General features: G+C 32.1%; 1 protein-coding gene across 4 annotated transcripts; it reads right to left on the bottom strand.

The window, feature by feature from the left end:
- Positions 1–319: 319 nt before the first annotated feature.
- On the bottom strand, positions 320–11,139 carry LOC139095165 (zinc finger protein 780B). 4 transcript variants are annotated; one of them, XM_070646431.1, is made up of 7 exons: positions 11,044–11,139; positions 7,851–9,995; positions 6,929–7,432; positions 6,553–6,864; positions 4,142–4,345; positions 673–835; positions 320–578 (listed from the first exon to the last, which is right to left on the bottom strand). In XM_070646431.1, exons 2-7 carry the CDS (start codon positions 9,968–9,970, stop codon positions 411–413), a joined length of 3,471 nt encoding a protein of 1,156 aa, XP_070502532.1. In that variant the 5' UTR covers positions 9,971–9,995; positions 11,044–11,139; the 3' UTR covers positions 320–410. The 4 variants fall into 4 exon arrangements, with proteins under 4 accessions (XP_070502532.1, XP_070502533.1, XP_070502534.1 ...); XM_070646432.1 differs by having other exon boundaries at positions 7,851–9,991; positions 11,044–11,076; XM_070646433.1 differs by lacking the exon at positions 4,142–4,345.
- Positions 11,140–15,954: the final 4,815 nt, after the last annotated feature.

Here is a 15,954-nt window from a genome sequence, read left to right as displayed (position 1 = left end):
GCTCGACACTTGACACTAAGTCTCTTAGCCAAACTGCAGAATCAACACATCCTTACCTTACTCGCTGTAAAATGCGCTAAAATCCAATAAAGCTAAATACCTTACCTGTCGAATGATTAACAAGCTTTTACAGTTAAAAGAAGTCAAAATCCTGTTTAATTTGACTTTTATGTCGACTTCCAATTTATTTAATTGCTGAAAGGTTTCTTTCATCTTTTGGCACTTCATTAAAACTTATCGAAGAAGTAAGAAAAGCAAAAGAAAAAAAAAATATTTCGAATCTCTTCGATCGATCGTCAAATTTTATTATCTCGACGCTATCTCATTTCAGTTGAATCTCGTAAAAAAATGGATATAAAAAAATATAAATTTAATGTAATGCAGATAAGTCGATATGCATTGGATATATTCTAAGTCTTTTTTGAAATATTATGAATATTCAATAAATGTTTATGATATTCCTTCATGTAATTGCATTTAAATCGCAAATTTTCATCATCAACCGTGCAGTAAATGCACTCATACATAAACCGTCCTTCATGCTTCTTGCTATTAAGTACATGTTTACGTAAATTCTCCTATCATAAAGTGAGTGAGAGAGAAAGATATAAAATAAATAAGTAAATAATTATTCCACTCATTTAAATCACAGATAATAAACATAAAACTTACAGAATTATTGCAAGCGTAGTCGCAAAAATTGCATTTATAAATTTTCCCTTGATCCGCTTCGTGAATTCGCATATGTCGTTTAAGATGGCTTGATAGCTTTGTTTTATAATCGCAATGTTCACAACAGAATCTGAACTCCAGTTTTTGATGCTTATGAGAATGACTGTATGGAATGAAATGAGAAAAAAATATAATTCTTTGGGAGACTAAGAAGAATTTGCTTATTAGCAGTCTTATAAAGCTCCCAAATAGCAATAATAAGATATTTATTGAATATCAATATGAGAGACATTTAAAACTTATTTTTTTTTTTATTTTTTTGTGAACTCCTTATAAGTTTCGATAAGAAAGAAATAACAATTGAACATTGAACTATCGCAGCAGTAACCAGTCAATAAGCAACGAAATCAGTAGCGCTTATCGGGGTTGCTTACGTTTTCTTGGTGCATTTTAAGTGGATGTTGATGACGATTGTATGGATCACATTTTCCTGACTGACTGTGGTTTGGTTATGAGTCTTATTTATTAGACTATTGTCTGGATTAGCAGCTGCAAATTCTGAATTACCAGAAGTAATTTGTGTTGGAAATAGTGACTTATGACATGGATAATTTGGTCCACAAAAAAAAAAAAGGGTTTAGATCATCAGGAGGACAACCAAAGAATTCATTTAAAGAAGCTGTTGAGAGAGACAATATCGTTTTTGGCATTGGAATTTGACAAGCAAGAACCTGGATAGGACCAGTTTAAGGTGATATCTGAGTGAAGACCATGGATCATAATTGTTCTTGTAGTACAGTTTGTATTGTTGAACCGCATAAAATTTACATTTTGATCGCCAAAAACTCTCCTGAATACGCTCTTGATTGGCACGCATTGGAACTTGACTAACCCGGTAACAAAACCGGCAGAATACTTTGCATTGGGACTCGGCCATAAACCGCTTAAACCGCCATAAACCAGACTTGCATATCCTGAGTTTTAGTTACACAAATCTGAATTTCTTACATTTTAGATGAACAAGTCTGTATTTTTTGCATTTTAATTGCGCAGACATACAGTTTTTGGATGTACCTTATGATTCGTGAAAGCCTGCAGATCTGTAGTCTTGTACAAACCCTACTTAGAACCAAGGGTAAAACAATTGAATCCTATTTAGAATTAACTGCTATCTCGACGTCATGGTGACAACATTTCAATATGTGTCCATCGATTTATCCTTTATTATAATAAAATATTGTCAGATCAGAAAAGCAAGATGTGAATTAGGTCACCAATGAGATCAAAGAGGTCATCCCGAATTCTTTTATAATCGGATCTGGAAAACGGGATGTGAATTAGGTTACAAACAGGTTCAGAAAGGTTATCTCGAATTCACTCGATGGGGTTCAGGTCATATTCATACAAAATATAATATATGATCATAATCAAAAAGGAAATACCTCGAAATTCAATATTCCCACCAAAAAGTATTCATAATAATTACAATTCCTGGGATAATTCCCAATAAAATTTACTTAAATGTCACTTACTCATTAAATAAATTATTAAATTATTTTAAGTAAGATTTAAGTTTCATTAAGACCCCAAAAATCCTTCAAACAAACAAAAGTATTAAAACTGTTTAACATCCAACCACACAGACCGACGATGACTAATTCAATTACACCAGAAAAATGCTCTCCGATCACGTGTACAATGACACCATTCTAACTAGTTTCTCTTTAGTTTGAGCTCATTGCAATAAACTTTTTACATACCAGCATCAAATCAGATTTGATACAATTTTCATTTCATTGTATGAACTAAAAATGGTAAAGGAAATCGTGACTTATTCAATAATACGTATATAAAAATGCAAAATGCACAATTGCAATTTCTCCTCCGTCGTCTCCCCAATACATATTTTTTTTTTCATTTCTTTTTATGTTTTGATGCAGCCAATAATTTAAAATGCACAACAACAAGCATCATTGAAAGGTAAGGTTTTACTACGCCAAGTAGCAGCAGAAGCATAAAAAATGGTGAATTAATAAGAAAAAAAAAACAAAGAACTTGTACGGCAAGAAGAGAAAAAAAAAAGTATTGAGAATAAATTACATCGAAAAAATGTAACAAAAGCAACATAATCTCAAGGAAGAGAATGAACATGAGAAGAAGAAATATGTTGCTTTGTGATTATAATAATGCAACACAAGCGAAAACAAAAAAACTTGACTGAAATGGATGGAATTGTCGTGTAAATATTTTTAATTGCATGTTTTTCATCGCCAATTGACCAAAAAAGTACCTCCTTAGCGATGCTTTGGTGATATGAAAGGAAATTCTGTTGGAAAGGTTGTTGTGCGTTGTTTGAAGGGAAAATTGGAGTGTTAAGTGTAAATTTAGAGCCGTTAAGCTGATTTATGCTTTGTTCTGCATTGGAAATTCAGATGTTTGAACCAAATTGATTGATTTGCGAGGAAGCATTAAGCAAAACATTCAAGTATCCTCATCAATTGCTAAATTCTGAATTATTTGACTATAAAGTCAGATTCGTAGTTTAGAATAGCAATCAAAAACTAAGCAAATCACATTAAAACACTTGGAACTATCAAAGAAATGTCAAATTTATAATTAATGACACGATTGACTAAAAACAGCAGCTTGTACTACTTGAGGAATCATTCTGTTGCTTTCTTTGTACATGTTGGGCTCGGAGATGATAGGTGGCATGCTTTACCACTCTTATTCTGGTTTTGAGATTGCCACCATTCAAGCAGGGTTGTCTGGACAAGCTTTTAATCTATAATTTCAAATATGTAACAAAGCTCAGAGTTCGGTCAGTATTTAACCAAGTTGTAGCAAAGAATGCCACGAGAAGGCATGAATTTGAGATCTAGCTAGCTTCGGAGCCATAACTCTGCTCGCTAATCAATCCCTCAAACTCGGGAAAGCTACACGTTTTATGCTAAATCACTCTCATTTCCCAAAAGTCATCAAAAACCACAAATTTAAGAACTTTATATCCTTCTTTCAAATCTTCAGTATATTAAGCTTCACCAAGGTGATGCAATAATGCTTCACCAAGGTAGTGATGTAATGCTTCACAAAGGTAATGAAGTAATGCTTCATCAAGATGTTGAAGTAAAGCTTCACCAACAAATTACAACACTCCATTACATCCATGTCATCCAAGTAAAATCTCAAGTTGAAATTCCACAGAATTACTAAATTATTGATTGAAATTAACCGATAAATTCTATTTGTACATTAAGCAAAAATTTCCAGGAACTCTGAACCCATTCAATCCAATTTTATTGCTACTTATAACAAAATTTATATTAACGACAATATAAAGTTCGTGAACGGTCACTTATTATCGAGACAAGATCGTCTGGCTCTGCATACTTAAAATAATAATATTCTATAATGCTGTATTGAAGTCAAGTAAGTAAGTATAAAGGCACAAGATGTAAGAAGAATTTACCTTTTCAATTGTTCCATTGTTTGTGCTTGATAATCGCAATTTTGTTCTGTACAAATGAAAAATTTCTGATCATTATGATCAAGTAAATGATCCTTTGCATCCACAGAATTATGTTCAACGTAAATGCAACTTGATATTTGACATGCTGATGTTTTCGTTTCAATTTTCTTTCGATGAATAAGCTGATGTTGTTCCAAAATGAATCTATAGGAATAGGAAATTACACAAAAAAGTTATTACTGCAAATTAACTAGGAATGAGGACAATAAATTTAGTTCCATTATTCAGTTGTAGTGGAAGGAAAAATAAATACACAAAAAAAATGGCAGCAGCAAAAAAAAAGTTGGTCGACGTCTGCAGTCGTAGTTGGATGAAAAATAGAAGAAAAAGGAATGTACAAAGCAGCAAAAGTTGAGCAGAACGACACAAAATGGAAATGGAAAAATCATCATCATAATTCAAAAGCTGTCAAAAAAAGATTTTCAATTTTTTTATGCTGCTCACTCTACATTGCACATTTCGACTGTATGGCGTTCTTTTCTCTCCGTCCTTGTTTCACTCACTCAGTCAGAGTCTTCATAGCTTTTCATTTTTCATTTTTTCTCATTTTCCGTTCCTCACAGTGTATATTTGGCCATCCCTCTTTAGCTTTTAGTTCACAACTCAAACAAAAAAAAAAGTCTTTCCTCAATTCCTATATGCTGTATATACATTTAATGCTGCACATGACTGAAAGACATATCTAGAGCTGAACATTCTTTCTATCTATGAACTTTTCATGATGATGACATTGCCTGTTCTGTGATGCTGCACATGCAGTACTTCTTCTTCTTCTTCTTGCTGCTTGTTATTTTGTATTTTTATAGATTTTTAGTCAGAAAAGAAATGAATGACTGCTATGACGACGACAACGAGGATAAGATGAAAAATGTTGTACTGCAAAGTTACTTGCTGCTCATTTTCATATTGAGAAGCACAGCAATAGTCGTCCATTGTAGAAAATGGCAAAGGATATTGAAATAAAAAATTTAAATAAAAGTTAAATGTGAACCATTTAGCCACCGAAATGAAAGAAGTCATCATCATCATCGTCATTGTCACTGCTTCATCTGGAGTAACAGAAACAGTCGCAGAAGCACAATTTTATTTATTATCGAGACATGTTTTGTCTTCATTGCCATTTTCAGTTATGTGCTCATTCTTATTTGTGTGATACCTTTTTGTGCTTGCTCTGCTACAGCACTTGCTATTCTTTATCCTCAATCTCCCAATATTCATCCTTAAAAGAATGTATACACGTCTCATTTCAAATGGAGAACAAACATTGAGCAGAAAAATTATTTTTATTTTATTTTTTATTCATCTTCACCTCCTACCTACATCCACATCCAGTTCCATCCCTTCTCAGCCTTTCCTTCTTTATTATTTCTCTCAAAAATATACAAAAAAAATCCCTCAAACTCGATACATGAAAAGAAAGGAAAAAAAAGCTATTTCAATGCTCTACAGTAGCTACACAGCATTATTGTTCTTTCTCTCTGTGTGTCTAGGTATTTAAATTTTATTTTAATGTTTGTACTGAGCATTAATTTTTATAATCCATTCATAAATTTAATTAAAACAAAACAATCCATGTCGTTTCTTCTTCTATTACTTTTTTTTATGTAGCTATTGCCACTGCTGCTATTTAGCATTTTTCTTCATCATCCTTTGCTCATCCCATGCTCATCCTAACACCCACATGAATTAAAAACTATCTCTCCCATTCATTCGAAAGAGGTGATGAAATTTTTAGTCAAATAAACTTTTTTTTCTGTACTTTTTTAAAACTAGCAATTTGAACAAATTTTGGGGATTGAAAGTTACTTTCCCAGATAGCATGATTCGGTTAATTTATCACAATATCAGGTCTCAGACCGATATGCGTCTAACTTTTTGTCGGATTCTGTATTAGTTCTTGATTAGTTCTGTGGCCTAGAATCTTATTTTTGATCGACTGGCCGATTTGTGCTGTTTGGGTATCCTTTTTACATGCCATTAATGTCACAAAATGTGCAAGTCTGATTTTGTATGGAACAATCTTTTCAATTCGACTTGGAGCTTGCTCTAGCTCATTACACTTGAACTTTCTTACTTTGGTGTGCATAGGTGAAATGTGTTCCTGTCCAACACCTATCCATACGTACATCAACCATCTCTTAACTCCTCTCCGTTTAAAAAATACAGTAAGAATTAAGAAATCAAATTCAACAACTCAATTCCAATACATTTCATGTCAATCGCTATCTAATCCAGCCAAAAGACCAACAGACAACTCAAAACTATCAACAATATCCACAAAGACACTTACTTAAAATTTATGAATAGCCTCAAAAACAAAACTATAAAAAAAAAAAAAGATTTCAACTCACTTGCTAAGAAACTTTTTGCCACAAATTTTGCACACAAATGACGATGATGTCGATGTCGATGGCTCTGAACTTCTTTTATGAACATTTCGTACATGATTTTTAAGATTAGCCTTACGAGTAAAACTCATTGGACATGCTTGAATGGGACAATTGAAAATTCTCTCATTTGTATGCTGACGTAAATGCTCACGTAATGACTGCTTACGAAAAAATTTCTTACAGACACTGCACTGTAATTTAACGGTTGATTTTTGGTCGTTTGGTACTTGATGAAGAATTTCATGAAATAGAAATTCGGCATGTGATTCGGAGCTGTAATTATAAGGAAGGTTGATTGAAATTAACAAAATCGAAATGAAAATCATCATTAAGCTACCTGAATCCACACATTTTACATGTGAATTGAATTTCAACAATCTGCTCGACTTTATTGTCAATTTCACCAATTATCATTCCATACTCATTGTCATCATCTGTCTCGTTAGATCGTACTTCGCTTATTTGAAATGCAGATGGTGAAAGTATATCGGAAAAATTATTTTCGATTAAATCTATGCCTTGAGATGGACTCTCTTCTTCATCATCAACTGATTCTATCGTTGGAGTTGGAACTTTATCATCGTCATCATCATTTTCTATAGTCATACTTGGATATTTAATTGAATCAGAAGTAATTAAGGCAAAACTTTTGGATGTTGATGTCTCAGCATTTTCAACTATTACTTTTCCTTCTGTTTGACTATCTCCAACTTTATTGGATGTGATAGTACACGTCGTTGACTGTTCAGTTTTGTTCGTGTTATAAAACTTGCATAATTTATCTCGGACGTGTCTCGAAATTTCCTGAGCTATTGCAAATTTCATACCACAACGTCCACAACTATATTTTTTTTTTTTTTCAGTCATCATCATATTATCATCATTGTCATCAGCATCGGGTGTAGGATGAAGTAGAAAATTCAATTAAATATTATTTTTTTTATACTAAAGTGCAGGGGAAAGTTTTTGGAGAGTTGTGGGTTGGTGAGGTTTGGGAGCGCATTTGCAGTATTTTGAATATTATGCAGGGTATCCTTGTTTGCTTGATTGTAGTTGCCAATAGCAACGCAAGGACTATCTAAGGAATGTGGTAATCCACCGAAGGGAATATCGGCAGTAAATGACAAATCCAGACTTTTCCAACTCTGTATACCTAAAAAATCATCTTAATTTCACCAAACTGCTCCAAACATCCACATCTCTCTCAAAAACCTGTATCTGAACATCGAACAAAAAATTAAATTAATTTTTTAACTCACCTAAATTTACGCTCAGGATGAAAGTCAAGAATGTGCTGCTTTAATTGAATTATATCCATTTGCTCTTCCTTACATATCGGGCATTTTTTCTTCAATTTATCTTTTATTTTCGGATCATTTAGAATTCGCTTATGTGAAGCTAATGTTTTGTGTTGATTCGTTCTACGGTGTAATTTTGCCTCATCTGCCGTATCGAATGTCAATTGACATTTTGAGCAAAAGAAAATGGAAATTTTGTGGGATATAAATTTATGCTTTTGTAAAGATAATCCGGATTGAAAGGCTTTATCGCACATATCACAATTGAATATATCATTGAATTTAAATTTATCCGTCGTTTTAAATTTACATTCCTTCATATGATGCATTAATTGAATATTATATCGAAATTCCTGTCGACATTGTTTACATGATAGTCGAGTTATGTATCGTATTATAATCGGTTTAGAGCGATTGATCAAAGTAACAACTTGTTGATGCTCAACACTATCTAAATGCTCTGTCATTTCGGCATTCGATACGCATTCAAATTTACAAAACGATGAACATAAAAATTTTCCACCAACAAGCTTATTGACAGTCTCGGTATGCTCTATTGAATTCCAATGTCGCGTAAACTCTTCTCGTGTATTGAAATAGAATTTGCATGGTTGACACTGAAAGGGCGATTGTATCACAATTTTATGGAAATTATTTAGAACAGAATCGAAAGATTTTTTAGGATTCAATAGCATTTTTCGATAGTGAAAATGTGATATCAAATGGTTACCAAATAAATGAACCGGTAATTTCATATCGCACTCCTCACATGTTATTTTTGTACGTGATCGAAATTTTTTCTTCCTTTTTATTATTCTCTTTGCAACATTGATATCCTCCGGCTCTGACGCACTGCTTCTATATACATTTCTACCGTCAACAACAAAATCATCATCATCATCATCGTTATCATGAGATGTTCGTGTGATGGGCGTTGATATAGTTCCTCGATCATGTATTTCACTCTCGATTTCGATTATTTCTGTATTCTCATCTGCCATTCTCTTTTTACTTGGTATTACTGTCGTAGAACTTATTTTATTTCGTTCCTCAGGGGTCTTTTGTTGCTGCTGTTGCTCCTTGTTGTCAAAATGTGTTGAAAGTTCATTGAGATTTCTAAGTGGTAAACTTTCACCTGCGTCCTCCAATTCATTTTGTTGCTTTGTACGCTTTTTATGTAAATTTGACTTTAAGTGTCGTTCATAAATTGGTTTGGTTGCAAGATTTCGACAACAGTAACGACACCAAAAACTATCACGTTCAGTTTTTTCATCAATTTTCTCATCTTTAAATTCAAGACGTGAAATTTTTGTACCGGGTATCCATTTACCTTTTGTATGACTTGGTGGTGGATTTGTATCATCAATTTGATAAGATTTATCCAAGGCATCATTTGAGGATTCATTCTCATTAAGATCCCAATTTTCAGCCTTCCATTTACCAACAAAATTGTTTGAAATACGTGATCCGGGTTTCCATTTGCCACGTGTATAATTTCTTGGTGGAACTGCTGCTGGCTCTGATTCGTCTGTGTCAGTGGACTCATTTGACTCATTTTGATAATACTTATTAAAAGCATCTTCATCTTCTTTTTTGTTTATTCCAACAACATTTGTGTCGTCTATCCATTCATCCCCATTTTGTGCCATTATGGCAGCAGTCGCTTTTCTCGTCATAATACGATGATGATGATTAAAATTCTTTCCCCCTCTTGCTTGCGGTATGTCTCGTTTCGTTGACATACATTGAAGCTCCAATGATGAAAAAAAGTCATAATCATATTCCTTATATTCAGACTCGGTAGATTTGTTATTTTGTTCGACACTAATCCCAACATCATCCTCTTCTTCATCATCATCGTCGTCGCTTTCATCGTCACCAAAATTAAAATCATCCTCATAACTCTGAATCTTCTTATTAGTATGCGAATCAAGAAAACTAAAATTTGGAGAAAACTGCTTTGATGATGATTTTGCTTGTGCTCTACATTGACTTTGTCGATGATTAACATAATTTTGCAATCCAATTATCGTTTGATTACATCGAATGCATAAGTGAGAATCTTCTTCATCAAGTTCCATATTCTTTTAATATTCTGATTGCTATCTAAAGGATATTAAATGATTATAAATATGAGATAACAATTTTTTTTTTTTTTTGGAGATAGGTGTGCATGTGATAATTAAGTATTAAGTGTAGAATATTCATAAAAAATAGTCAAGACATGTTTCATTAATAAGAATGGTCAGCTAATTCTGTATTAAGAGTAGACTTTTGGATGTTTATGTGTTATTGCATGAAGTTATTGCACTTGGCATTGGAATACGCTTTGGAAGAAAAATGCCATTGCTGGGACAGAAACACAAGTTTGTTACACAGCCCTTGGATGGGATCTACAAGGGAAAAGGCGGACAGGAGCTCCAAAGGTTACTTGACGAAGAACAGTTATGAATTAATTAAAGTTAAGTAAGTAAGTAAGTAAGCATCGGCATTTCGAAAGTAGTTGCCAACAAAGCCAGCTTCAAACGCAAACTAAGGGAAGTCATGGATCACAATTGATCTGTACGTCCAATAAAGTAAATATAAGGTGGCCAGAGGATTTTGGCAAAATATTGGGACACTTTTGGAAAAAATCGAGACATTTCTAAGTTTGGCTCTATTAAAGCTCCTTTGGACTATTTTGCAGAGGGTCGCTCTAAGTAAATAAGTAAGCATGTAGCTAAAATTGTTTAACCAACCAAAATATTATTGTGTGGATTTAAAAATTGTAAATGAATTCTCTTGCTTTTGAAATTGAATTATAATCATATTCACTAGATTGATAAACATTGAATGTTTAAAAACATTGAACTGAATGTTTTGTTATTGTTTGCTTCAGCAATTAACCGCTTTATTGAAATTATGGAAATAATCTTAATATTTAATGATATTTTAAGATCCTTAAAGTGAATTAAAGTGCTATTCCTTATTAAAAATATTAAATCATCATTTGTTAACAAAAATTTGTTCAAAATTCATCTTGCTTGTTGTAGTTTGAGAATGTTTGTGTATAATTATAAACAACAACGTAAAATTAAAGAAAATTAGCAATAAAATCTGTTTTAGTTCATTTTTTGTACATTATGTCTAAATAATCTTCAACAAAATTACTTACAAATTGTCCAAATTTATTAAAATCATATAAATTAACACTTAAACACTTAAAAATAGACTTTTTGATACAATAACTTTAACTACGACTTTATTAAACCGTAATGTTTAGTTTACTAAATAGTAATGTTTTTGAATGTTTTATTGATTGTTGCTGTTGATAAAATTTTGTTGAATTTTTCAAAAACATTGAAGATTTTGTGATTTTGTTCCAAACAAATCATTTTTTCTTCAAAATATGAGAAATAAATTTGTTTTGTACTCAATTTGTCTCAAAAACCTTCCACAAAATTCTACTAAATGTGTGAAAATTCAAATTCATTCATATTCTCTATTTATAACACGATGATTAAGCACCTTAATAAAACTAAAATCATCAACATTTTAAATGCAATAAATAACTGTTGAAAGATAATCTCTTGAAAATTTTCTAAAATATTTCATTTGAATAAATTTTTATAGTTTATGCTTAGTTGAGATTTTATAAACAAACTCATTAAAAATCCATAATATTGAGTTACAAAATCGTTGTAAAACTAATTGATGGACACTGACAAATGTATGTAAAATATTAAAACTGTGAGGAGAGAGACCTATTTTTATATTTATTCATTTCTGTCTGTTTTCATTTCAATCATGATGAAATATGATGAAAATTTAAATGTCCTACGACATCACATCTACATCTCCTTCAGTTTCTTTTCTCTCTGTCGTTGTTTGTTTCCTTCATTTGATGAGAATTAAAATAGCATTTGAGAATTTATTGCTGAGTGAAATTTCATCAAAGGTCTATAAATCAAAATTTAAATCTTATTTCATGACATGACTTTTATTGTCGAATGACTTGTGTGTTTGTGTATGGATGATTTTTCGACTAGTGCCAGTTGCTCATCGCAAAACGTGAGACAGTGAAAAGTCATTTAAAAATCATAAAAAAAGGCACAAGAAATTCTATTTTTTGATATTCGAAATGTGATTTAAGTTTTGAATTAAAAAAATGAGTCTTTACATTCCTTTGACACACCGGCCAAAAAGAGCACAAACACTTGCCATCGAATCAATCAACTTTTATTGCCATGCCTGCCTGCCTGTGTGTTTTTCCTTACTTATTTTATTTAAATGTGGCATTTCATACACTTGGCATGCAATAACTGACTGACTGACTAGCTTCAAACTGCTGAATACAATTATTCAACTTTTTAATGCTATTAATATCATTATTGTGATTATGATGGCTTGCTGCATGTGCTGTAATAAATAAAAAGAAATGAGAAGAGATGCAAAGTGCAATTCACATATTTTCTAATTTTATGATTTATTATTGTTGCTTATTTTTAAGTATAAATATTAATTAACATACAGCAATAACAGCACAACTGAGATTTATATTCTTGACGATGTAGTAGATACGATGCACATCCATCTATCATGATGAAATTTCACAATTGCAATAATCTGAAATGAATAAAAAAAAAATTATATTCACATGGGTAAATGGGCATCAAATCACTGCCTATGCTGTATGATCCATATTATATACATGCACAGTATATGAGAGATCTACAGAAAGAGAAATTCGAGAGGAGTAAATGAATTGAGAGCAATGATATTTATTGCATTTAAATGTATAATTTATTGATGCCATTATTGCGATACATCAAAAAAAAATAAAATTTCTGCTTACAGATTTTTCTTCTTTATTAAACGAAATAAATCAATCAAAAGTAGGAATGAGAGAGATGCTTTTATTTCCTCGACATAAATACACTAAATCATCAATAATATCAATATCAATAGTAATGCCAATAATGAATATGCAGCAATATGAGAGTTTGTAAATTGTCTTAAGCAATAAGCATTAATCAATGAGGCTCCATTCGTTTGTCATTCTTTTTTCTTCTTGCTGCTTATTGCTGTTGATGTTCTGTTATCCAGAGTTGCTGCTTAGTCATCTTAGTCAGGCAAATTCTGAATTTTATTCATCCTTTCATCCAATACTTTGGTACTCGATTTTTACAATTTTTGAAACAAATTTATGAGCTTATGTCTTCAAAGATGGATATTAGATCACAATTATAATCGTCGAGCAGACATTTAAGAGATTTTCAAAACCAGAGTAAGCTGAAAGCACGCTAATGAGCATGCTCAATTGTCATATTCAAGTCAGAACTTAAAGTCATAGATTCAATTTTGTCAAAGCGTCAAGTCGAGTTGAGTGAATTTTTCCATATAAAATCCGAGCTGACTTTAAGCTCTGATTCAAATAGAGTAAGCTCTAAAAACATGTATTTTGCCTGTATTTGACCAGTTAGCGTTTATCTAATGAATGCTCAATCAGTCTCAGAGTATCCATCATGGTATCCACATTTCAGATATGATTTATGTAGATCCTTAATCATTTGAACTAAAAATCTAGTTCATGCTTCTCAAACAACAACTCTGCCTCAATCTTAGCAGATAAACAAGCATCATTCAATCATGTGACTGAGTGGATATGACAGACAATCACAATCAGATAAGAATTTCAATGCAGGTGGACATACAATCATAAAAATGGCCTCCATATACAATGTATACTAATGCAAAATCACATCCATGGATACATTCTAGATAAATTATTATTCAATCAATTTTATAGACTTTCGATTTTCTCATGTATGCATATCTCTAACATATCAAATGCATGTCCATCAAATCGCATTTTAAATGCCTCATTTCTCGATTCAGCTATAAAATATTCATTTGTATTTAAAATCTAATTCGAAGTGCATAAAATATTGGAAGCAAGTGCATATACGAATATCCATTCTCACATATACGCGCTGCTGTCAATTGCTGCATTTTGAAAAGCACATAAAATTTTAATCACTCATACAGTCGTCCTTTTATTATTACTGCTGCTGCTCCTACCTTACTCAGATATTTGCTTGTCAGACTAAAGTCAATTTAGATCGAATGACTTGACTGACTGCAATTGGAAGTAAGTTTGATTGACTGCAATAAATGTTATTTCTCTCTGTATTTCCATTCATACATGGCTATACGCGTACGTGCTATATGTGAATATGATGCACATAACAAGCATACTACTGACGATGACGATGATGATGTTTCTCTCTGTGCCTTTAAATGAACTGCAATGAAGATTGATTGACATGCCATCACTCAAAAATGTTCTTTTTTATGTATGCACATGCAAATTTTTGAACTTCTCGCGTTCCTCGACTTCTTGTTCATTTCTTGATTCTCCTCACTTTTTGTTTCAGTCTTCAACTGCTTCGAAGTGTGAAAGAAAAAAAATGCATTTTTATGTACAATAACATATATGCTGCTGCTGTTTCCACTATTTCAAATATATGACTGACTGAATGACTGACTGACTGACTGAATATATTCTGTGGCTGTCTAAATATTCCACAAATGAATCGTCGACTGCAGTTTTTTGTTTTGCATGAAATATGTGTGGAAGTCGATATAAGGAAAAGAAGTGAAAAGAATGATATGCGGAAAGTGTATGTTATACCTAGCACACACATATGATATGAGCCTTCCGGTTTCAAAGAGAGTCGTTTTTTGTTTTTGTTATATTCGACATTTGCTTGCTGTTGAAATTGTGACTATTTTGAGGTTATATGAGTGCAAATTGTACATTTCAATATTTTTTTTTTTTTAATTTGTTCTATTTTTAGATGAAAATTTTTTGTTTTCTTATTATTATGCAGCATAAAAATAAATGCACAATAAATGAAAAAAATAAAAAGAAGAGAAATTAAAACGGAAGGAATGTTTGATATGTCAAAGTGGAAAAAATTTCACATGTGAAGGCATAGAATAGGAAAATTCTTTATGGAAATAAAGTCGGCATTTCCAATTTTTTTTGTATGGAATGAGAGTCATAGACATATACATATATGGACAGATATATGAAAGACAATTGAAATTTAAGGAAATGAAATTCTTGAAGCTTGAACTAAATTCGATTTTTTTATTGACATAATATGACATGTGAATCAAGTTCCTGATTATAATTCCATATATTTATTCATAGCGACTTGATATGTGCCAGAGTTAGTCTGTACCAGCCATTGCAAGCCATTTGCTTATTCAATGAAAGTTGTGAGTCATCCAGAAGCATCCTTTTGTGAAGGAATCAAAGTATTGATAAACAATAACAATAAAGGTGAAATATGATCGTATGATTGAAGATTGAGCGCATGTCTTCAACGTTCCTGAGAGTTGATTTGAGTCGTTGGAGAGTGAAAGCAGTTCAATTCTCTATGCTGTGCATTTTCTTCTTATTCCTTCTCAATTTTGTTCTGCATCACAATGAAATGTGGATAAACAAAGCTCGTCAGGGGAAATTCTTCACTTCTTCTTCTCATTGACTCTGAGCAGCACATAAATTTACTCTCAAATTCTCTCAAAATCTGTCATGCATCAGTTCTGTAAGCTGATGAATCACGTGTGTATTGCTGTACTCATGAAATTATTGTTTTGGAATGAGTTGTGGCGGCAAAATCAACCCTCATTGTCATCTCCGTAGACTTTACTCTTGTTTGTTATTGAATGATGAAGGATGAGGAATTGATGAATCAAATTCCAAGACAAGAGATGGCGTTGAATGCCTTCTTCATACTTAACTTTATACCTTAATAAGTTAATCTTTTACAAAAATATCAAGTTTTGAACTTCTTTGTAGTCAAAATCATTCTCTCTCGATTTCATGTATCTCTTTCAACTTGTTGTCGGTTGAGCATTAATCGTTTACTATGTTCGACATTCGGCACTCGAGGCGATTTTCCTTATACATTTATTTATGAAATACAAAACAACAAAGGCTCATCAAACCTGACAACATCAAAGATTCATCAAAGTTCAAAAAAACATGTAATTTTTATTTTGTGCCTGACCAAAA

This window comes from Chironomus tepperi, unplaced genomic scaffold (genome assembly GCF_022539635.2).
Source record: "Chironomus tepperi strain 1889 unplaced genomic scaffold, CSIRO-AGI_Ctep_v1 contig_362, whole genome shotgun sequence".
Classification (NCBI taxonomy): domain Eukaryota; kingdom Metazoa; phylum Arthropoda; class Insecta; order Diptera; family Chironomidae; genus Chironomus; species Chironomus tepperi.
Note: the sequence above shows the minus strand (reverse complement) of the source record. Positions and strands in the feature narration are given on the sequence as shown.

Coding starts and splice junctions, on each gene's coding strand:
- LOC139095165 (XM_070646431.1), bottom strand. CDS start 9,970: ATGGAACTTGATGAAGAAGATTCTCACTTATGCATTCGATGTAATCAA. Junction 7,433..7,850: donor CATCCTGAGCGTAAATTTAG/GTGAGTTAAAAA, acceptor AAAAAAATATAG/TTGTGGACGTTGTGGTATGA. Junction 579..672: donor ACTACGCTTGCAATAATTCT/GTAAGTTTTATG, acceptor ACTTTATGATAG/GAGAATTTACGTAAACATGT.